Genomic DNA, 24,893 nt, shown 5'->3' with positions numbered 1-24,893 from the left:
ACACACACAATAAAACAAAGCATATAAAATATAATATAATAGTCCTACACTACAATGAGTTTTATTTATTAGTAACGTTAAAGAAAACAAAAAAGTAACAAAAAAGAAATATGATTGAAAAAAGATGTGCATCTATGTACAGTATATATTAAGATAATTATTAACATTAAAATATAATTAACAGAAATAAAATTAGTTTTACAACATATATCAATATATATATAGTATATGGATATATTATACATATGTATTACGTAACATATATAATTAAATATTAATATAAATAATATTTAAATATTTAAAATAAATAAAACATTTTTTTTAAGGAACAACAATTTTTTTGTTTGAGTAATAACCTTGATATACACATACACAATAATAAAACAACATAAAATATAATAAAATAGTCTAATATCTTACATTATATATACATATATATAATACATTAATAATAGTAGGCTACAATAAAATATGATTTAATAATGCAAAGAAAAAAAGCATATGTTAATAACATTTACAGTAACGGGCTGAATGCCAGATATGAGCTGTCCAAGAGGGAATCATTTTCCCAGAAATGTCCCATAAACAGGAACTGAAGTCTGGGATTGGCTTTCATCAATCGCTTGGGGATTCAATCTGTGTTCCTGTTGTTCCGGAGACGCTGAGTGTGTGTGTGTGTGTGTGTAACCGCTACAAGTAACGCGAGTTACGGAATCAGATTACTTTTTCAAGTCACTAGTAGAGTAACACTTTACTTAAAAAAATTTACAACTAAATATATTTTCAAATAAGTAACGCGAGTTACTTTGTTTTCATATTTATTGACTGACAGCTCTCCTGTCCTCATGTTGAGACAAATCAAAGTGCAGAGGTGTGTGTGTGTGTGTGTAAACATGGTTATTGTAGTTCTAAATGTGAGTGTGCATTTACTGATCTCACTTGCACACACAAAAAAGATTCAATATTCCTCAAAATGAATAAAATCAGTGAAATGCAGGATCAGGATATATGGAAACCTCCACTAAATATGTTAAATAAAACAATTTTGAATGCATATAATCTCACTTCATTGACCAATGCACTTGCTTCTTTAGTTTAACCATACGATGGTACGATAGATTTCTTTGTTTCTATGGTAAAGTGTTAAACGTTTGCATCTGTTCTTCAGTTCTCCAGAGTATCAGCGGCTGAAGGGTTTGAGCTGCTCCTCTACTGTACACGCGTCAATCTCTTCAGCCTGAGGATTATTACTTCACTTCTGGTGTCAAAGGGTCTTTACATTTGCCCCAAAATACAACTTTTTATTAAAAAATAATAAAAAAATACAGCCCAGGTGAAAAAAAAGTAACATAAAGGCCTGTTCACACTGGGACGAATTTCGCGCGCGATATTCGCCGACGTTTAACGCCTCGTGACTAAACAAAGGGCGCCAATGTGAGTGTGCACACCGACGCGTAAAAGCGTCATTTTTAAAAAAACGCCTCGGGTTCGGTTTTTTGGATTGACGCGCCGCGTCAAAAACTATCCGACCAATGAGATTGGCGCTTTTCCTCACGTGTCTGGAGCTTCTGAAGTTACAGTAAAACACAACTTGGGGGCGCTCAAACACAAAACGGTCTTGCCGAGCGTGACGTAACGGTGAAGAAGATATACGCCAAGTATAGCGTCTACACTGCCGGGAAGAAATAAGACGAGGAAGATGCAAGACGAGATGAATGTAGAGCTGTTGTTCTCGTTGGTGTCGGAACATAAAGAACTATATGACAAACGTGCCAGCGACTACGCGGGGTATTTCTGTTTCACATTAAGCGCCATCTAATGTCAGGGAATGAATTTGCATGTTCACTCGGCTCATCGTCAGCGAAAATCGCTTGGGTGTGAACACAAAAAACGCGTTGAAAAAAGCTGACGAATAATGTGTGCCGATATTCGTCCCGGTGTGTACGGCCCTTTAACGCATTACCTTTCTAAAAAAAAAAAAGTAACTAAGTAACACAATTAGTTACTTTTTAAGGGAGTAACGCAATATTGTAATGCATTACTTTTCAAATTAACTTCCCCGACACCGCTGAGACGTGTGTGTGTGTGTGTGTGTGTGTGTGTGTGTCAGACATGATCGGCCAGAGGACGCGGGCGCCGAAGTCCAGCGAGGGCAAGATGGTGAGCGGGAAAGAGACTCTGCGTCTGCGCACTAAAGGCTCGGCCACCGTCGAGGAAATCGTGAGTTCTGGCGACCGCTTTTGCTCTCTGAACTCTTTCACTCGTCTCTCATCTCTCCATCCGTGTGTCTTCCTCCAGCCCAGCGAGAGCGAGGACAAGGCCATCGGGAAGGTGGACGATCTTCTGGAGAGCTACATGGGGATCCGCGACCTCGAGCTCGGTGAGGCGACATCTGGCCTTCAGCATCCGAGGCTCCCGGGAAACGGCCCCTTCATTCCCATCAGTTCACTGCATTACATCATTAGCATACCGGAAAGCATTTCTTGGCCCTTCCAATGGAATTATTCCAAAAAAAACCAATTAAGATTACAGAGGAAAGTTTATTTTTGGACTGTCTTCAGCGAGGAATAGCGATAACGTCAAGATTTTGTATTCATTTATTGTATTATATATATATATATATATATATATATATATATATATATATATATATATATGACTTTTTAATATATTTATTTATTATTTATTATAATAAATGTATTATACTGAATAATAAATTAATTGATTTTTTATATTTTTTTATATCTCAGGGCAAATAAACAATTAAAAACAAATATAAATAAAATATCTAATAAATATCTAATTTAATATATTAATTGTTATATATATATATATAAAGCTTAAAAACTTTAGTTTTTTTATTAAAAGATACAAATATTTTATTAAATATTAAATGACAACTTAAATTAAAAATGTAACTTATTTTATTCAGTTACTCATAATTTTTTGTCAAAAGAATTCTCATTTAGTTTAACTTGATGAACTAAAATAACTAAAATGGCAAAATATATATAAACTACAGTATATGCACAGATTAAAAAATATATATAATTAAATTGACAAAAAAATACAACCTTTTTTTGTATTATTGTTATATAATTATATTTATTATATAATCATATATATATATATATATATATATATATATATATATATATATATATATATATATTAGTGGTCAATCATTAAAAAAATTAACTACCGGTAATTAATCACACATTTTTCTGTAATTAATCACCATTAATCGCACCTAACATTAAAGTTTTGAATATATTTTTATATTGTAATAATTTCACATTGAATCTCCAAATTGATGTAGAAACAACAAAGACTGTATTTTTTTAATATTTGTTTTACTTGAATACAGTTATCAAACACTTCACAGCAGAAATGATAAATTAAATATAGATTAGTCCGTATTAAAGCTACAAAAGTTATTTAAAGTACTTTAAGACTTGACACGTATTTTCTCACTCTTTAACTCATTTAAGACTGTGCTTCCAATAGGATACTCAACAAAACAAGCGTTTTTGGTTATAATTTTGTGTTTTTGTCTGTTAAAGCGCGAAAGAGAAATTCACAATTAAAAACAACAACAGAGTAACGTTTATTTTTGGTCTGTCTTCAGAAAGGCAGGAATGTAGCGCTAACATGATGTAAACCCGATATATATAGTCACAAACACAGGAAAACACAGTGTTAGGAGGTGTTTTTGATTTCGTATCTCGCTCGTGTGCTACAGCGACGACCATAGTGGAAGCCGGGAAGAACAAGCAGAACCCGGATGACTTCGCAGAGGCGCTCGACTCCGTCCTGGGCGACTTCGGTTTTCCCGACGTCTTCCTGTTTGAAGTGTGGGGCGCTCTGGGAGACATCAAGAACGGCCGGATTTAGAGGTAAGGCCTGAAAACTACATTTCTGGAAGAAAAGTGAACCGGATCATCTCAGAAGGCCTTTATTTACATCCAGTCCTTACAGAAAACCATGCCAAACTTCACATGCTAACGCTATCTCACTCGAGCATATGCTTTTCCTCCTCTGTTTTTTCCCCCCAGAGTAAGTCAAGACATCTGCGAGGTTGATTTGTGACGTCTGTCATCTGTGTTCATATTCTCAATCCTCCCAATTCCCACACATTAACCCCGAGGAAGAATGGAGAACGTCAAGGTATTAGCGGCTAAACAACGGGCTAACGCAAACATTCAAGTGTGTAGAGCGGTACGAAGTCGGTCACTGTATTTCCCACCGATCTGTATTGCTAACTAGGGGTTAAACCAATCTTTTAAGTTTTACATTATATATTTGACTTTACAAGCATTACAATCAAGTATATGATAGCGGACGTTAGCTTAGCTTAGCCTTTGTTTGTTTGTTTTTGTGTTATACATCGTGTTACAGGTGAAATGAAGGATCTTTTACGATTAATGAGATCTTGTGACACGAATGGCTTGTGTATATATGAATCATCACTTATTGACACAGTTGAATTAATGATATGTACACATTTAATGTGTAGCTATTAAACTAAAAAATTCTGCTAAGTGTTTGTGTATTGTATATCGTGTTTTACATGTACGTACCCCTTTTTGGATGACCTGATGTGACATTTGAATATGTGTAAAGATTAAAAACACTCCAGTATACCACACATTTTGTATCCGGAGACTTTTTGTACATTCGTTAGCCATAAACATCAAAGAGAGTCGCTCACAAAATGGCGGACAAAAGTCCTTCAGTAAACGTGAAATGAAAATTTACGCAAAATTTACTTTCTTAATTCTCGTTCCACCTCTTTTGTGCAACGGTCCGGTTCCGGAAGTAAAAATCCCATAAATTTTTTACATAAGGGCATTGATTTTTAACGATTAATCGTGCGGCTCTAGCTAGCGGATGAGCTTCAGTGTGCGCTAGGCCTCAGCGACATTACTTGCCAAAAATATCATCTCTTCCAAAGATGCAAATACTTTAGAGAACAATTGGCCGAAGCAATCCAAACAAAAGAGGGTTGAGTAATGAGTTTGGGTTTACAACACACAACATAAATACATGAAAACACGGTTATTCACTCTGACAGCGTTTGATGCTAACCTTGCGTTTCAAGAATAACCGACTTTGAAAGACAAGACAAGATTCTTCCAAGACAAGAAGTTAAAGTTGGGAGGCATTTTAACCGAGTGTGTGGTCCTCCGTCTTATCAGCAAGGAAAAGGGAGTGTGTAGCCTATGTCTAGGAGACGAGCCAAAACTGCAATTTTCCCAAAGTTTCTACTGTACGTCTTCCTCTGCGAGTTCAGCACGTCGTGAACGTGTCCGGAGAGAGTTTGTTGGCCGGCAAATCAAGGAAAGGGTCAAAAGGAAAAAAGGCAATACACTACCAGTCAAAAAGTTTTTTATCTGTATGATTTTTTGTTTTTAAAGTCTCTTCTGCTCACCAAGGCTGCATTTATTTGATAAAAAACAAGAAAACAACCAAAAAAAAAAACAGTTATTTTGTGAAATATTATAATGTGAATCATCTGTTTTCTATGTGAATATACAGTAAAGTGTAATTTATTCCTGTGACCAAATCTAAATGTTCAGCATCATTACTCCAGTCTTCAGTGTCACATGATCCTTCAGAAATCAGTATAATATGATGATCGTCAAGAAACATTTATCATTATCAATGTTGAAAACAAGTTCAAGTTCATTTTATTTATATAGCACATTTTCTAACAGCCACTGACTGACTAAAGCGCTTTACAGAACTACAAGATTAAGAGACAGTAATAGCGTACAGCACAGATAAGTGCAGCGAAGCTAAGACAGGAGTAGCAAAAACATTGTCGGACTTCAAATTAAAAACAAGAAAACAGAAATGGCAAAACAGTATCAGACTCATTAATATTAAAAGAGAAATGACCGTATCAGACTTGGATAAAAAGGAAAAACAGCATCAGACTGAGTCTGCGTTTTGAGTTATCGCTCTCAGACTTTTTAATGGATATATGGTTGTAGCGGTTCAGGTAGGTAGCTCAGTGCTTGGTTACATAGAGATTTAAACAAATAAAAGGATTTTAAAATCCATTCTGAAATTAATGGGCAACCAATGAAGAGACCTCAGAATTGACCGTTCGCAAAGACCCGCCCCCCTTAGTTACCGTCGCTATGAAAAACACATCGCGGAGCAGAGATGACTGACAACACGCTGACAGATACAGACCGGGTTACTTTTTATATTAAACAAAGTCTCACCTTTCAAATTTAGTCATTTTTTAAAAGAAATGTAAATAGCGTTTTGTGGCTCTTTAATGTGTGTGTCAGATCGCTGTGTCGCCTCAGTTAAAGCCGCTCGTGAACGGATCATCTCTTCCTTCTAGTTCATTTATAGCATCAAATAAACATGAATGAACATCAGAAGGAATGTTGTTTTAACCGCGGAAAGACGTCAGTACACTCCGCTTCTCAAGCTCAAATCCTCCCATGTTAATCTACTAACTCTCCTGACTGCTTTGTCGGACAAAATGGAGGATGGCGAAGTATGATTGGTCAGATCACCTGTCAATCAAGCTGCGAAGGGTCAATTGGGGAGGTAAAGGATCACTTTTTTCGACTATTTGAGAGGAATCTTGCAGCAGCATTTTGCACTAATTGAAGACGAGCAATTTGAGTTCCTGTTATTTAAAACCGTTATTTAACATTTTTATTTCAGGATTCTTTGATGAATAGGAAGTGGAAAAGAACATAATTTATCTGAAATAGAAAGCTTTTGTCACATTAAACACTACCATTCAAAAGTTTGGGGTCAGTAGGAATTTTTATTGGGGGAAATCTATACTTTTATTCATCAAGGATGAATTAAATTGATCAAAAGTGACAGAATATTGTGTAACATTATAAATGTCTTTACTAACTTTCAGTTCATCGAAGAAACCTGGAAAAACAGTTTTCAACACTGATAATAATCAACACAACTCTGCGATGCTGTTTGTGAATGTTCATTAGAACGATGGTTTCGGGAACACCGACTCGCGTAGTTGGCTAGCGATGCTTCCGGGAAACACACACACACACACACACTCCTGTTTGCTACACAGAGCAAGACGAGGCAGGGATGTTCTGCACAGGTAAAGGCGTGTCCTCTCGCCTGGTTTTGTCAGGATGTGTCCGGATGTTCTCCGATCGGTCCCCGGTTCCCCCCAGCGAGGCGCGCGTGAGTCTGCGTAAGGACGTGGACAGGCTCGCGATCGAGTCGCGGGACCAGTCCATGTTGGGCGCGACCCGCTTCAGAACGGCACGTCGGAAGAGGATGTAGACCCAGGGATCCAGGATCTGGTTCCATGTCGCAAACCGAAGCCAGAGGAGCAGCCGGCCCACTTTGAGCTCGCTGCCCGACAGCACGGTCTGCGCAATAAACACCTGTGCAAGAGAACACAACCCGTGAGAGACACTCGAGGCAGGTCATACACACTCACCCTTCCCTCGCGGGGCAGTTCCACCTGAACATCATTTTTGGGTGTTCATCAGAGACTCTAGGATTTTTGTCACACTTGAACCACGAATACATTAAAAAAATTGGTTACACTTTATTTTAAGGTGTCATTTAGTGTAATTATATATTTAAGCACGGAGTATATTAAGCAACTACATGTACTTACTATAGGGTTAGGGTTTGGTTGAGGGTTAGTGGCATGTAATTATGCATAATTTACTGTTATTACTATGGTAAGTGCATGTAACATATGTTACAAGGACACTGTAAAATAAAGTGTTACCAAAAAATGTAATGGATTCGAGGAGTTTTGTTGAAATTTAAAAAAGTAACAAATCCTTCCTTCAATTTGACCCCCTTAGGAATGAATGGAAAGCGAGGAATGCTTCAGTACACATAGAAACACCTAAAAATGCTCAGGATTAAAACTAAAAGTTTACCAAAAAATTATTTTATAATGTGTATCTGAATTTAGGACCCAGAGGAACAGCTCATTTGCTCCATGTAGAGCTATAAGGCCATCAAGAGTCATGAAATATCATGTTATATTATTGTTTTTCCACAAGAGGTCGACAAAGATGAAATTAAAAGATGAATTAAAAGGTTTATGCATGCAATTGTGAGTTGTTTTGAATTTAGGTTGAAAGAATGTCATTAAATTATTATTTATTGATCAAATCTGGTAATTTAAAGGTAGATTCAATAATAATTAAATAACAAAAATCTCCCCAAAAAAAAAAACCCATTAAATTTAAAAAATATATATTATCAAAATGAAGTAAAATATAATTTTAGGGCTTCGGGTTATTTTGACCCGCGAGGGAAAGATGTGTTACAAAGTGCGAGGGAAGGGTTTTAATAAAACAAACACAGTCACTGTGACGCAAACACTGCAGGCTTCGTCATATCGAAATGTTTATGAAAATGAGCAATGAGAATAACCAGAATAAACAGTTTACCGGAATATAATTACTGGCTTCATGCCGATTACTAAATTTAATCGGTCATGTTTTTAATTTATCTTCACGAAATCTGTCAGGAAAATATCCAGGACATATTTCATCCTTAAAATAAAAAGAGTTCAAATAAACATAAAATGTAGAATGTGTGGGGAATTCTTAAGTGTCATGAAAAATAATAAAATACAATTTCCTTTGATTAGAGTGTTACGATTAATCATGCTGTTGTGAAAAACGAAAGCAAAACAAACAGAAACACTGGAGGAGTGTGTGTGAGGCCAGCTGGGATTTATCATCTGGACACTGAAGCTTTTGTTAAGGATGAAACCAGCTGCTCTCTCACGACCTTTCTGGATATTTGTCCAAATTCCAGCCAGATACCAAATGTGTTTGTGGTTAACATGAACACTTAGCGATGATGCAGCGAACACAGGGGGAATGGAGTGAGCTTAGCGGTTCTAGATCACTGACCTTTGCAGTGTTCACTCGACACAACACACACACACATGCGCACACACACACATGCGCACACACACGCACACGCACACACACACGCACACACACACGCACACACACACGCACACACACACACACACGCACACACACACACACGCACACACACACACACGCACACACACACACACACACACACACACACACACACACACACACACACACACACACACACACACACACACACACACTGCATTTGATGGAACATGACAGAAAGACACATTTACAATGGTGAGTACAGTTTCTACCAAATAGCTTCTATAACTACTGCTTATATATATATATATATATATATATATATATATAAAATGAAGGAATACATTTATATTACATATTTAATATATTTATTTAATAAAATATAAACCTTACAAAAACGTACACACACCCACATATACATATTTATAAATATATAAATATATATATACCTTTGTATGTATAAAGTATGAACTCATAACTATGCTATTTATGCAGAAACTCTGATTAGCATGGATGATGGTGTTCAGTGAACCAGCGGTGATTCCCAGAGCACAGCGCCACAAACACAAGCGTGACGAGAGAGTGTGAATCCGGATCGTGATCTGATGCATGAGGAGCGAGTGTGAATCCGGATCGTGATATGATGCATGAGGAGCGAGTGTGAATCCGGATCGTGATCTGATGCATGAGGAGCGAGTGTGAATCCGGATCGTGATCTGATGCATGAGGAGCGAGTGTGAATCCGGATCGTGATCTGATGCATGAGGAGCGAGTGTGAATCCGGATCGTGATATGATGCATGAGGAGCGAGTGTGAATCCGGATCGTGATATGATGCATGAGGAGCGAATGTGAATCCGGATCGTGATCTGATGCGTGAGGAGCGAGTGTGAATCCGGATCGTGATATGATGCATGAGGAGCGAGTGTGAATCCGAATCGTGATATGATGCATGAGGAGCGAGTGTGAATCCGAATCGTGATATGATGCATGAGGAGCGAGTGTGAATCCGGATCGTGATCTGATGCATGAGGAGCGAGTGTGAATCCGGATCGTGATATGATGCATGAGGAGCGAGTGTGAATCCGGATCGTGATCTGATGCATGACGAGCGAGTGTGAATCCGGATCGTGATATGATGCGTGAGGAGCGAGTGTGAATCCGGATTGTGATCTGATGCGTGAGGAGCGAGTGTGAATCCGGATTGTGATATGATGCGTGAGGAGCGAGTGTGAATCCGGATCACGATCTGAATTACCCAGTGAATGGATGGCCTGCTTTACTCGCCTCAGTCTAGACTCCTGACATAGGATGTAAATCCAGGGGTCACAGATCTGATTGCAGGTGGCCAAGCGGATGTAGAACAGAACGCTATAGGGGTCGGCGGCTACGGACGACACGACCACGCTCTTCAAAATGTACATCTGTCCGGGAGAAACAAGGTTAGAGGCGTCACAGGTCACTTCCCTGAGAGCGTGTTCCGTTCACATCATCATGACATCATCATCGCACTAGAACGCAGGAATTCCAGAGTGTTTATTCCCAAAGTTCCATTTCAGAGTGGCTGAAAGTTTCACAGGCGTTTATTTAACTATAGGCCATTTCTTTCCTTGCACACTGAGTATGCGTTCGTATTTGTCATTCGGTGGCTCTGAATTGTCAAAACACCTCTCAAACCGCTTGCTATAGATGCGAAAAACGCAGAAAATCGAACCCAATCCGATTTTTTTTTTGACGGACGTAAGTTTCCGAGGCAGTGTGTAAACGTGATTGACACAACGTGAGGTGGTATTTATTTTTTTAACGTGCACCAATTTCGGACTCAGTGTGCAAGGACCTTTACTCCAAATCTTGTATTGGTTTTCAGTGACAGTACAGAATAGGACGGCTTATTTTGAGACACTGGAAGACAATGAAAGCTCTAGAATTGAAAGAGTGGGCCAGTGCAATGACAGAAATTGCAACTTGACTCTTCTGTAGTTACATTGTGTACTAAGACTGACAGAAAATGAAAAGTTGAGATTTTCTAGGCCGATATGACTGAACTATACTCTCATTCCTGCGTAATAATCAAGGAACTACAGCCGTACCAGCAGCGCAATGATATTACGCATCGCCTGAAAATAGTCCCCAGCTCAGTAACTTCCAACGTGACCGGCACTAAGTGTGTAATATCATTGCGCTGCTGTACGGCAGCAGTTCCTGGATTATTACGCAGGAATGAGAGAATAGTTCCTAGTCATATTGGCCTAGAAAATCACAACTTTTCATTTTCTGTCGATCTTAGTACACGATGTAACTACAGAAGGGTCAAGTTTTAAATAGGAAAAATATCGAAACTCTTTGGTCATTTTTTTGAGAGAGATGCTAACGGTCTAATCAGATTCAATGATCTATGCTAAGCTATGCTAACAGTGCTACCGCCAGACCCAGAGATTGGCTGAATGGATTTCTAGACGTTAAAGGATAACACTTTATTTCGATGGCCCACTTTAGACATTCTAAGTGTCAATTTTCATTATATTTTCACCCTATACCCTACATGACTAAGTAATGCGTGAAGTCGTGGACGTGCAAGACGAACATTTGTGGTTAAAAAGTATATAAATGTTTATTTTGTTATAAAATGGCCGCTGGTTTGTCTAGATAAGACTCTTATTCCTCGGCTGGATCGTGTCGAGACTTTGAAGCTGCACTGAAACTCACATCTGGACCTTCGACCCGCTGGACCATTGAAGTCACTATATGGAGAAACATCCTGGAGATTTCTTTTCGACTGAAGAAAGAAAGATATGAACTCGGATGACGTGGGGGAGAGTAAACTATCAGAAAATTTTAAATCTGAAGTGATCTACTCCTTAAATATCTGCTATCACTTTATATTCTAACTCTATAAAGTAACATTGCAAGTGCAGTTCAACTAACCCCCAACCTAACAGTCTACTAATACTCTACTGAGAGTTAATTTAGCACACGATTGGCTTACGGTGAATTTGTTTTGTTCAAAATAATCTGAGTGTGCGTTTGTTGGTGAGAACTTCCTGTTCTTCTCCTCAACAGGAAATGGCTTTCCCCCCCATTAGTCTTATCAGCTGTTCTCACACAAGTCCTTCATGTTCCTCAACTCGCAAAACATGGAGAGTTTCCTGTGCGAAGAACCTCTGAATGCGTTATTTGACAAGTAAAGCATCTGACTTTACGGCCTCAGTCATGCACAGCAGTATTTCTGCTCTACATTTAGATAAACAAACAAATACTCAACAATAAGCAGGACTTAAAACAAGCAGCGTCACAGACGATTGAAATGGATCCGGGCGATTACGAGAAGCAGTTCTCATAATGTCACAGAGCAAGTAGGTACCAGATGCCACCGACATCTGGATCTAAAACGGGTTGGATTTACAGAACAGCATGTCGAGTAAACAGATCGTTTGAAGTCAGATAAGAACGGCATGGAACTAAAGTCTGTGTAGAAATCAGATTGACGTTGAAAGCAACTTTTTGCCTTTTTTAGCAACTTGAGGCAGTTCCACACATAGTAAACTGCCATTGGAAGTGTTATTAAAGGGCTTTTGTAAAAGGTAGGCAGCATAATTACGTTCCTAAGATACTTTTTTGGGCCAAACAGTAATGCAGAAGCATGTGTGTCCTTTACAGTGAAGGATACACTTATCCCAGAATGCATTGCGCTGAGCTAAAAGAAAAATACATTCAAGATGGTGGACGAGTCATTTAAAGCCAAATACTTCCAATTACATATTTTTGGAATTGGAAATAATTATAATTTGTATGCATTCTAGAGTGCAGCACCAACATCAAACTACTGGGATCAATTGAGCAGCACGGAAGAAGTTGCAGAACAAGTTGGGCTCAATCAATAGCATTTGTGGCATATTTATTACCAATAATGCCAATTGTAAGAGGATTTAACTTTAGAAAGTTTATAACTGTATTTCTTCTGTTCATAATTGTCTTATGTGAGTTGTAAAGCTGCTTAAATCCTTATTTTTAAAGTCATTTTCAAGTTATGGCTTTCCATTGTCATTGCAATTAAGTTGTAAAATTGGACATGACTGCGTGAGATTTTTTTACACGCTAAAAATCATGTTGGCATGTTTTTATCTTGTAACTATCCTATTGAAAGTGAGTATTTTAATGTTTTCATGGATTGGCCTCATTCACATCCAGGGGAGGGAAAGTGGATGTTCGTTAGGTAATGAACATTATGTCACAAATGTTTTATCGATTGAGCTTAACTTGTACTTGTACTTGTACTGAAGCCATAATATTCCTCTACGAGATTCCTTCTTGGTTGCCTACTATATTTATTCATTTTATATAAAATATGTATTTTACAAGATTAGTTTACTCTAAAATTACTATAAAATCAAAGCCATATGTCTTTCTAAGTTGTGTATCAAATTTGAAGTTGATATCACAAAAATGTAAGATTTTGTTTAGGCGCATATAAAGTTGAAAAAAGGTTATTTAGATCTTTAAAATGTCCTTCGCCCTAAGTAAAAGGACCCTTTTGTAAAGACATGTTTACTGAAAGGTTCTTTGGGGAACCAAACATGGTTCTTCTAAGGCATTCTAATGAACGTTTTCCCATTAAAGTGCAATGGAAAGGTTCCATGATGGAACTTAAATGTTCTTAATGGAACCACAGATGGCAATAAAGAACATTTATTTTTAAGAGTGAGGGAAAAAAGGTTCTTTAGATTTTATAAATGTTCTTCACACTAAGAAAAAAATGGTTATTTTAAGAACTGTGGGGAACCAAAAATGGCATCGCTGTGGGAAAAAAAACTTTTGGAACCTATCTTTAAGAGTAAATTTCGGGAACAGCTGGTTAATTCGGTCTTAGTATAGAGGAACTCACCAGTAAAGGGCACCAGCAGATGGAGGCGATGGCCATGATCAAGATGAGCTGCACCATCATCTCCACTTCGTAGTCTCGTCTCCGTTGCCTGCCGTCCTGTCCGCAACACACCCTCAGGAGGGTGATCACGCTCACCGTGTTGAGCAGGAACGACACGGCCAGCGACAGCAGGCCGACGAGCGAGAAGATCAAGCTGAAGGTCATGTCTAGAGGTTTGGAGCTGATGTTGAGGAAGCACCAGGAGCCAGGCACCTGGAGGTGGTAGTTTCCCAACCCCGCCAATGGCAACAAGCTAATGCAACCGGCTGTGACCCACACAATGGCCACCGTTGAGCACGCTCTCGAGTTGGTCATGGCGGTTGAACGTGAGAAGGGTCGGTTGATGCCTATGTAGCGCTCTATAGCCATAGCGGCGCCAAGAAGAAGCGGGCAAAGCCCGTAGAAGACCATTGACATGCCCATGAAGTTGCAAAAGTGGCAGTGCGGGTCCAGTTGGCGCCAGTTAAAGTGCGTAATGTGGAAGGACACCACGATGGACCCGGTGACCAACAGTCCCATGAAGTCGGTGAACACCAGGCCGCCGAGGAAGAGCAGGAACGAGGAACGCGAGCGGCTCTTGGTGTGCTGGAAAGTCTTGGCCAGGACCACCAGGGCGAAGAGGTTGGAGCTCAATCCGAGTCCGCTGAAGACCGCTGAGAAGTACGCGGAGGCGATGGTGTGGTTGGGTTTGAAAGTAGGGCTGTTAATGGAGAAGCAAAGGGGAGTCGCGTTGCTTTGCGCGTCCGTTTCGTTGACGGAGAGCAACGATAAAACCATGGTGGCGGCTGATGAGATCTCTTCTCCAGGGGGTTTATTTCATCCTGTGGACAAAAAGATAACGCTTAAAGGGATAGTTCATCCAAAAATTAAAACTCTGTCATGAATTACTCACCCTCATGTCGGAGTCGGACCAAACCCATAATGGTGAGTGCACACCAAAAGCGAAGCGAATATTCGCATTGCATTACTCGCGGGACGTTTCTTGTTTTTCGCGTCACTCGCGCGAATTAAAAACATATGTAAACCTTGCTTCCAAATTAATCTTGTTACCAAAAACATCTTAGCAACTCCAGTAGACAGTTAGCAACTCCATTTGTTTATCCGAGGTCGCAACAGTATCTAAGGGGGGGGCGGGGCTTACCGATAGGTAAATTGACGCCGTAGGTCACATGACAGTGACAATGGCGGATGTAGTATGTCCAAATTTAACTTCTTGCGCGTCGAGCTTCCATTACTAAATTTGAGAGCTCTATATGTTCGAGCATGTTTATTTGTGATTAACTAAATTAATCTTACTTAAATTTAATCTGTTCGTTTACGATCTCTTTATGCAAGTTTTGGCTGAACAGACTTGTGGAGAGACAGAAATCTCTTAAAAAGATCTTCATTTGTGTTCCAAAGATGAATGAAAGTCTTATGGGTTTGGAACAACATGGGGGCGAGTAAACGATGACAGAACTTTCTTTTTTGTTGAACTAACCCTTTAGTAAACATTGCTAAGCACTGTATTTGCCAGGATTGTGTACTAATGTACACCACATGACGTTTTGGAACATTGGTTTGCTAGCGAACGGGAAAAACTAGTCACATCTCTGCGTGTTGTTTTCCCAATGTCTTGTGCAATTGTACAGGACAGTTGATTCCAAGCAGACGTTCAACCGCACACAGAGACTAAAACATGGACAATGATGGACAAAATGGACGTCAACAGGAAAAGTCAAATATCTGACGAGTCCTATCCACAAATACATTTCTTTAATTGTGACGATTACTTTCAAATATGTAAGATCATCATCATAACAACAATGAACAAACCCAAACATAACATTTGTTGAAGTAAAGGGGAAGTTTTGAAATTATTTTAAAAATGTATTATCAATAATATTAATCACAATAAACAATAAGTCCATGAAGTACTATAGTTAACCTAAAACATGCTAATGTGTTAAATCATGCTAGCAACATGATTAGCTTCATGCTAGCAACATGCTAATCATGCTAACAACATGTTAAATATGCTAACAATGTGTTAAAATAATGATAGCAACATGATTTGATTCATGCTAACATTGTAACCATGCTAACAATGTGTTAAATCATGCTAGTAAGTAATCTGTTAAAACATGTTAGCAACATGTTAAATCATAGTAGCAACATGCTTATCATGCTAACAATGTGTTATATCATGCTAGCAACATGTTAAATATGCTAACAATGTGTTAAAATAATGTTAGCAACATGATTTGATTCATGCTAACATTGTAACCATGCTAACAATGTGTTAAATCATGCTAGTAAGTAATCTGTTAAAACATGTTAGCAACATGTTAAATCATAGTAGCAACATGCTTATCATGTTAACAATGTGTTATATCATGCTAGCAACATGTTAAATATGCTAACAATGTGTTAAAATAATGTTAGCAACATGATTTTATTCATGCTAGCAACATTGTAATCATGCTAACAACATGTTAAATCATGCTAGTAAGTAATCTGTAAAAACATGTTAGCAACTTGTTAAATCATAGTAGCAACATGCTTATCATGTTAACCATGTGTTATATCATGCTAGCAAAATGTTAACAACATACCAAACCATGCTAGCAAAATGTAAAATCGTATTAGCAAAATGCTAGAAACTAGTTAAACCATGCTAGCAAAATGCTAATTAATGCTAATGTGCTTTTAAGTTAATTAAAGCTTTCAGACAAGCAACAACAAATTTGGTTCACAAACTTTCCCATCTAGTTATTATAATAAAAACATTCTATATAACGAACCTTACCAATTAATAATAATAACAATAATAGTTTTTATTATTATTATAAAACCATACTTCCATTAAGTAATATAATAAACCTAACCTATTAATATTATTAAAAACCATACTTTCATTAAGCAGTATAATTAATCTCAACCTATTATTATTAATAATTATACATGCAATTATTTATTGGTATATTATATAGCTTTTGCCACTGGTTTATGAAAGCATTCAGACATTTAGGGTTAACGGTGATTTCAATACGCCACTCATCATTTATATATTTAATATAAATGCATATATTGGATTCTAACTTCTGACTGCATTCAACAACACATTATTAATGAGCCAAGTTGCTATGTTGCTTGACAACCATAAATAACCTACATGAACTATATTACTGTGTGAAATAATTATTTATTCTGATCATTAATGTTAACAAATGCATCTATTTACTGAACCATAGTCTCTTATTAGTACACAGTAAAAAACGTTGGGTTATTTTTTTTTAACCCAACCATTCACATTGGGTCACTATGTTGGGTTATATAAAATTATATTTAAGAATATATTTGTTGAAACATACACTCTAAAAAATGCTGGGTTGTTTCAACCCAATTTTGGGTCAAATATGGACAAACGCAACCGTTGGGTTAAAAATGTAATTTAAAAATGTAACCCAACGGCTGGGTTTGTCCATATTTGACCCAAAATTGGGTTGAAAACAACCCAGCATTTTTTAGAGTGTAGTTATTGTTTTATACAAATAAACAATCTGTATTTGAAAACAAAGTGTATTTTATGTATTAAAATAATGTCAATGTAACTCAACTGTTGGGTTACTTTTAACCCAACATGGCTTTAAATCCAATGCATTGGGAAGGTGCTATACCACCCCATAGTTGGGTTACTCGTTGGGTTATTATTTAACCCAACATTATTAAGTTAGTATCATTATCAACTGAGGCCACGAGTTTCAGTGATTTTAACATGATTAAGATTTTACAATAATATCCCTTAACCATTTGAACTCACTTTAATGTTAATGTTAATTAACCCAATAATGAAGAACTGAACTTATATTCAGCCCTAGAGCTTTCAGAAGTTTTGTGGGTCTACATAAAAACACCAGGATCTCATGAATGTCTATATAATGAGCCACACCCTTATTTACCGACACATAAACCCGTCTCCGGTGTTTCCCTAAGGAAGGTGAAGTAGCTCCTCTCCACTTTGGCCATTAAACATGAGTGGCTTCATCCACAAAACCCTTCAGGTCGATACTGTAAGTGCCGTTACCTCAGCCATTATTTATCATCAGGCAAAAGGCTAAACATGGGAATACATTCGGGGACTGAGGAAGGATGCAGTCTCCACTCGTGGGTTCCTGTAATCGCCGCTAATGAGGATACGGTAGACAGAGGCTGGTGATGGTGTTTATGTGTCTCTCTTAGCAGCGTAATTCCAACACAAACTCCATTAGCCAAACAGAGACCTTTCCACGGCGCGCTTGTAATCGAATTCGATAAAATGAGGCCCAGAAATAAGCTTAGCGAATGTCAGCGCCAGAGAGTGGGCCGGGAAATCCTGGGATTCGTTTCCATGCATTCACATCTTTATGGATTTCAGTGTGAAGCTGAAATGGGTGAAACATCAGCAAAAGAGAGATGTGACATTAATTATCAAATATGATTTTGACTGTTGCATAATCACACCATTATATGATTCATTATCATATACACTCTAGAGATTAAACGTTCTTGCAACAACACTTGTTATTAAGAACTTTTAAAGTCCCCCTGTGGTGAAAATCCAGCTTTTAAATGGTTTTTATATGCCTGTGTTTTAATATGCTTTAAGACAATCGTGTAAGTTCATAAGTGGACAGCATTGCTGAGTATTTTCTGCTTAAAACTGCAGTGAACCAAAGACAGTCTCAAAAACACGGTTTGAAATCGCTGGTGTTTCTGACGTCACACACTACCTTGACCAATCAGATCAACGTGTGATCGCCAACCAGTGGATCTCTGAGTGAGTGAGTGGAGGCGGGCTCATTTGCATATTCATAGAACGCATATAGGGCCTACTAAATGAGACAAGGGTGTCAAGTTACATTCAATCTATTTTAAGGCATGAATAATTTTTTTCAAGGAAAAAATATTTAAATATGTAATTTTGGTGATCAAAGGTGAGCTTTGATGATTAATGACTACAGGGGGACTTTAAAATGTACATGATTCTTTGGAAAGTTTCTTTAAATAAGTCGGTGATATGGTTTCTGGGGTCTGTAACGCACCAGATAGTTTTCTGAAGAACTAGACAAGGAACTACTAGAAACCAAATATTATGACATGAATCATAACAGATTTTAAAATAAATAAATAAACGTTTTTTTAAAAAAAGATCTTTGCCAGTTGATTTTTGTAACAGTTTTTTTTGTGTTCATTTTCTCACCCAGGCACAATTTAGTTCAAACTCAAGATTAAAATAATCGCTTTTTTTTAAACACATACACTAATATGACCCATTTATAACATGACAGATATACATAGAGATAAAAAGGAATTCACATTATATTCAAAACGTTATTTTTAGTTCCCTTTAATACGAAAATTAACCGGTTTTACAACAAATAAAACAAACAGATAAAACGTAGGTAGGCTATTTGGTTTTGCAACTAATCAACCATGGTGGTTAACAGTGGTTGTACAAATGGCAATCAATCCGCCAAAAACGTGGTTACACTTTTACTAGCTATAATAAAAGCATATTAGGCTAATTTTCGTAAGGGTTAAGTTTGGCACCTGCCGACTAACCGTTAAACTTTGTATGCTACCACTTACATGCGATTCAATTTCGGCATTCACGTTGTTGTGGTAGACAAGTTTACAAAAATAGCCAACTCAAGAACAGAAGTACATCCACACCGAGTAAACATCCAAATAAACATAACTCGCCGTTCAACTCGTCCGTTGAAGTTTACAGCGAGACACACATTAATGAATTCAAAACGTGACGTTTACCTGAGAACCCGCGAAAGTCTGGCGCGCATTCCTTCAGTCTCCAGAGATCCTCGAGCTCTGCCTCCATCACCTCCTCCATCCTGATAACACACTCACACTCCTCCGCTCTTCGGCTCAAATACACGCACGACTGTGATGATGATGATGATGAAGAAACACATCATCCTGTTCCTCCTTCCTCGCGCGTTAGCGCCGCAATTCCCGGAAGAGCCGGAATGATCCTGCAAGAGTCTTTGTCCGCCAGCAACTTCTACAACTAAAATCAATACCAGACACCCTCCTATTGAAATATGGAATCTCATTTCCGCAACATGTTCCCCCCCTTATAGCCTACAGCCTAATGGAAATGGCTTTCCATAGATATATAACCTAGCTTTCAATACCAACACAATTTAGATTGATCGGAAACATGTTTGGATTATGAATTTTGGCCTCTAAATCGTCGGTTTGTTTGTTTTTGGTGTATAAACTGTTACTGCAGCTCAGATATTAGCTACTTTTATTTTATTTTGCATATTGATTGTAGGAAAGTACTTTTGCATCTTTGTTTTAATAATGCATAAGTTGGAAGCGCTTTTTAAAGCACAGATACAAGTGACTAATGACTGAAGTGTTCTTGTGATTGAGACGAACCGATCAGGAAAGGAAATATCTTTATTATAAGCATTAACGAGAAAACACCAAGCAAGCCAAGCAGTGTAATAAAGTTAGACAACAACATAAACCTTAAAATGTCTAAAAAAAAATTTTTTGTCTAAGAAACTAGGCAAAATCTCACTGATGTGCTTAGCAAAATATTTATATTGTGACATTTTTTTTAGATTGCCTATAAAGTCCAATTCTGAGGAGAAGTTTATATCTCACAATTCTGACTTTATATCTCCCAATTGTGTGTTATAACTTCATAATTGCGAGATATAAACATGCAATTCTGAGGAACAAAAATCAGAATGGCAAGTTCTCCCAATAGCGAGTTTAGCCTATATCTCGCAGTTCGGACTTGATAACTCGCAATTGTGACTTTATATCACGCAATTCTGAGATAAAAAGTCAGAATTGTGAGATGTAGCCTAATCTCACAACAACTGTGAGAAAAAAAAGTCAGAATTGTGATATAAACGTCGCAATTAGCCTACCTTTTTTAATTTTTAATCTGTGGCGGAAAGCTTTTAAATAGATCTTTCAAGTCTACAAACTTCTAAAATATTTTTTACTCTGGTACTTACCTTGTATTCAAAGGGTCTGTTCTTCTGCAAAGTATTAGTGCTGTATCAGATACTTCTGAGGGGTGAAGCTAAAAGCCACCTCAGGATTTATAACCATAATAAATAGCCAGAGCTGATAAGTTTAGCCGGACCTTCAGAGGACACAACATCTGTTTCCAATGAGCCATGGAATTAGCATAGCATGCTAAATGCAGCCATCAACATCTCTATCTATTTTTATTCATCTATGGAACAATCAGCGTTTTAAGTAATGACACATTGTTGATTCAGCAAAACAGGGAAGAACTTTAGCTAATCTGACAAACGTTCTTTCGGTATAGCGTTAACAGAACTTTCGTTCAAAGTTATCTGGTGTTCAATAATGTTCTAAAAACGTTAGCACAAAAAAACAAAAAACAGACAAACATGCATTATCTATACATCGTTCATGGAACGTACATGTTTTAAATGTTGGTTGTTTTAGAATGTTCAGAGAAGATTTGAAAGTAACGTTCCAATAATGTTTGAGGTATAAAATGGAATGTTACCTTAAAGTTCAAATAACCAAGAGACAGAGAACATCCAGAATTAATGTTTTCATAACATATTTCTGTTAGCTGGGTCATTTGACATCATGCATCAACAATAAACATTTGCAATCAGCGCTAAACATCCAACATCTGCCGGTCTGCAAGTCTACACGCAATTAGCAAGAAAAACATTCTCTGCATAGTTTCGGTTTGTAAATAAACTCTTAGGTAAAGACATATGTCTGATTATTAACGCTCATGAATAACACAAACCATACGAGCGAATGAGACTATAACCCAAACACACGCCGCTGAATTTATGACCCGGGAACTTTATGCTGCAGACTTTTATGGCACGTCTAGGGTGATCTGCAGATGCTGACTCTCGGCCAAGTTAAGAGCAGTTTTATAACTCATCTGAACTATCTCTCAGAGGGGTGATCGTGAACTGCAAATGGCGTTTGAGTGTCTCCAGGGAAGGGCGGTATGAAATATTCCAGGATTATTGTTCGCTTGCGTCATACACTTTGATTTTCCTCCAAGTTGCTCCATGCCGCTTCTGAACAGCTTCTTATTTTTGGATCAGCGACATTGGCCTTTTACAAACGTGCTCACAAAAACACTTAAAATACATGTTCAAACGCAACTGAAATCTAGTTTTAAGAGTGTAGAACTCGCAATTCAGTAAAGTCGCCATCAAACAGAAGTTGCTCTAGTCTTCTGATACAAGAACAAATGTGAATGGTTGCCCCGCCATCCTCATCAGAGAAGAGAGGAGAGGAAGATGAAGTTATTCTGATTCAAGATTACCAGGCATATGAATTTAACAACATGATGTACACTGATAAATAATTAAGAAAAAAATAATAAAAAAAGACAAATTTTTGATTTCATGGTGACTTTAATTTTGACACCCCAAAGGAGAGCATAAAGTGAAACTCCACCCCAAAATGATTTTACATATAGAATTTTTAAAACTCTATATTTATCATTTTATGTGAACCTGGTTCATATATGGTTCCCCTCGACAAAAACCCAATAGCATTTTTCCATTGGCTTTTGATTTATTGGAGAAAATAAGCTCTGTGATCAACAAATGTTCATGATTATTACACCTTTTGTTCAACATGATAATCTTCACAAATAAACCCAAATTTATGAATTTTGAAGCGTAAATTCAACACTGTAAAAAAATGTGGCTGCGATTAGTTATAACAACTTAAAATTTGTTGAGATAACTTAAATATCCAACTTAACTAAACTAAAGTTAACTAAACTTAATATTTTAAGTCAAGCATGAAAACATACTTTTTAAAGTTGAAACAATGTTGGATTTTAAGTTGTGATAAATAATCGCAGCCATTTTTTTACAGTGAAGCGGCAGAATTAAAAATATGTTTTTAGAGTAAAAAGTGAAAATATCTTGAGCTTGTGTTCACCAGAGACTTTATTTCGGGTATTTAACCAAAAACCACATTGACTTCGGGACAATGGCACTCGATTTGCTAAAATGCAGAAATACATCTTCCTTGGTGAACGGGCCATTTGTAAATTAATTTACGTTTAATTTAATATTATTGATCTTCCTGCATTGACACTATTAAACAAGAACTGAACTGAGCTGGACGATAACACCACGGTTTTCTCCCGAGCGACTATATAAATGAACTAAATTAATAACTTTTCTACAACAAAAAAGAACCATCACTGAACATACTTAAGCTGGATGATGCATTTTCTTCTAGAAACAAACTTTGTTGCATTATTTTCCTGCTATCTTGATTTAATCTGCATTGTGAAAAGCGCTCTATAAATAAAGCTGACTTGACTTGAAAGGTGACTTAAATTCATCTATTCATTTCTTCATCAGGTCCTCCAGCACAGTGAACCCGTGTTAATAAGCCCCAGAACCAGCATCAGCAGCACACCTGAATCCAGGCGCTCTGTCAGTCAAGTGGCAGTCATCTGCGGCTAACAAACAGACACGTTCTGCTTCATTTCACCCTGAATCAGTGCATTTCCGTGTAATTAAATTAAAGGCCTGCTGCCATGCCCACCGGGCAGCTTGTCAAGCCGCCCCTTTAATTGGGCACGGGCACCTGCAGCGCAGATGCCAACACCTGATGCCCACACCGGCACACACAGGGTACAGATCAAGGTCACAAACGCACACGCACACGCACACGCACACACACACACACACACACACACACACACACACACACACACACACACACACACACACACACACACACACGCCCTTTATTTGAACTCTTACGGAAAAAAACACACGGCTCGATTCCAGACAGATCACAATAACAACATCCAAATCAACATGATGGATATCTGGGAAACTGTAAACACTGTCTTTAGTGTTATAGTTCATCTCAAACTTGTATTACACATGCAGTTTTATGCGCTCATATCAGAGTCTACATGAAACGGTCTATATTCATATTCAGAAATAAAACAAAATAAAAACGAAGAAAAAGTGAGATTTAAAAGCACCTAATATACACGTTTCCTTATTCATATTAACATACATTTAGCCTAGGCCTATCACTTGTTGAATATATAATGCCAAACTTACACATTTTCACCATGTAAAGTGTTTCAAAGGGGTAGGCCTATTAGACTATTCTTAATCGCATTATATAAAATATTCATAAAGTTTCCGTACAACCGCTCACGGGACAGCATAATTTGAGTTAGGCTATTTTGTAATGCCGGTATGTTTTATTATCATCATCATCATCATCATCATCATCATCATCATCATCAATTTCAGATGAACCCTCTCTTAAACAACACACAAAATGCGGTTAGACTGTTTACATGTCGCTCCAACGATGTGAGGACCAAAATAAACGTCGCAATTTGTCTCGCATGCAGTCCGATTTTCCTAGACGCGGGAAGAGTGCAAGTTATAGCCTACTGCGCATGCGTCGGTCGCATCCATCCGCGCTCACGTTTAAATCCAAATGCTTGCGCCCTGTAGGCTAGATGTAGGCTAGATCAAAATATTTCTGCATGCGAACAAGGACAAAGGAAAACATTCGTATTACCACAAAACTCTCACTGATAATCAGTAATTATCGTACAAACATTCCCAGACATGTTTAAGTGATTTATTAACCAATCAGCGCAGAGCCTCCAGCAATAAACTCCGACATTACGCAATAAATAAATAAATGAATACTCCGACGACGAGACATAATATGATCTACCAAATAAGGCTGCTGGTGATGAATTCTGACCTTTGACCTGCTGGAGGAAATGCTTCCAAAGACAAGTAAATGGGCCTGAAGTGGAAACCACTGCGCTGGTGTGTGTGAAGATCTGAGCTCCTCAAAACACACAGTAGGCCTACTTCATCTGATCATGTTTAGCAGGAAGCTCATGCAGAACACAATCTGCAAACAGGGTGTTTTATTTGTACATCCCCCGGTTACCGCTTACGACACCATGGTTGTAGCCTAGCCTGTAGCTATATTCCCTGACCTTGAACATCATGGTATTAATTCATGGAA

The 24,893-nt window shown here is 37.7% G+C and overlaps 2 protein-coding genes across 4 annotated transcripts in view; one reads left to right on the top strand and one right to left on the bottom strand.

The window, feature by feature from the left end:
• The window catches only part of gipc3 (GIPC PDZ domain containing family, member 3), a gene marked incomplete at its 3' end in the record, with an annotated part of 12,419 nt that extends 8,525 nt beyond the window's left edge, over positions 1–3,894 (top strand). The window contains exons 4-6 of the mRNA XM_079594319.1: positions 2,111–2,220; positions 2,299–2,380; positions 3,743–3,894. Coding sequence (XP_079450445.1) covers positions 2,111–2,220; positions 2,299–2,380; positions 3,743–3,894 — 344 coding nt within the window. The remainder of the gene's footprint in view (positions 1–2,110; positions 2,221–2,298; positions 2,381–3,742) is intronic.
• On the bottom strand, positions 3,362–19,979 carry tbxa2r (thromboxane A2 receptor). Of its 3 annotated transcripts, none has more exons than XM_079594317.1 (4): positions 19,629–19,979; positions 13,800–14,659; positions 10,205–10,341; positions 3,362–7,397 (listed from the first exon to the last, which is right to left on the bottom strand). In XM_079594317.1, the coding sequence occupies exons 2-4, from the start codon at positions 14,613–14,615 to the stop codon at positions 7,265–7,267; spliced, it is 1,086 nt and encodes a 361-aa protein (XP_079450443.1). In that variant the 5' UTR covers positions 14,616–14,659; positions 19,629–19,979; the 3' UTR covers positions 3,362–7,264. The 3 variants fall into 3 exon arrangements, with proteins under 3 accessions (XP_079450443.1, XP_079450442.1, XP_079450441.1); XM_079594316.1 differs by lacking the exon at positions 10,205–10,341 and having other exon boundaries at positions 13,800–14,580; positions 14,611–14,659; positions 19,629–19,967; XM_079594315.1 differs by lacking the exon at positions 10,205–10,341 and having other exon boundaries at positions 19,629–19,966.
• Positions 19,980–24,893: the final 4,914 nt, after the last annotated feature.

Source organism: Phoxinus phoxinus, assembly GCF_949152265.1.
Source record: "Phoxinus phoxinus genome assembly, chromosome: 20".
Classification (NCBI taxonomy): domain Eukaryota; kingdom Metazoa; phylum Chordata; class Actinopteri; order Cypriniformes; family Leuciscidae; genus Phoxinus; species Phoxinus phoxinus.
The sequence above is the reverse complement of the archived record's forward strand: the minus strand, read 5'-3'. Positions and strand labels throughout refer to the sequence as shown.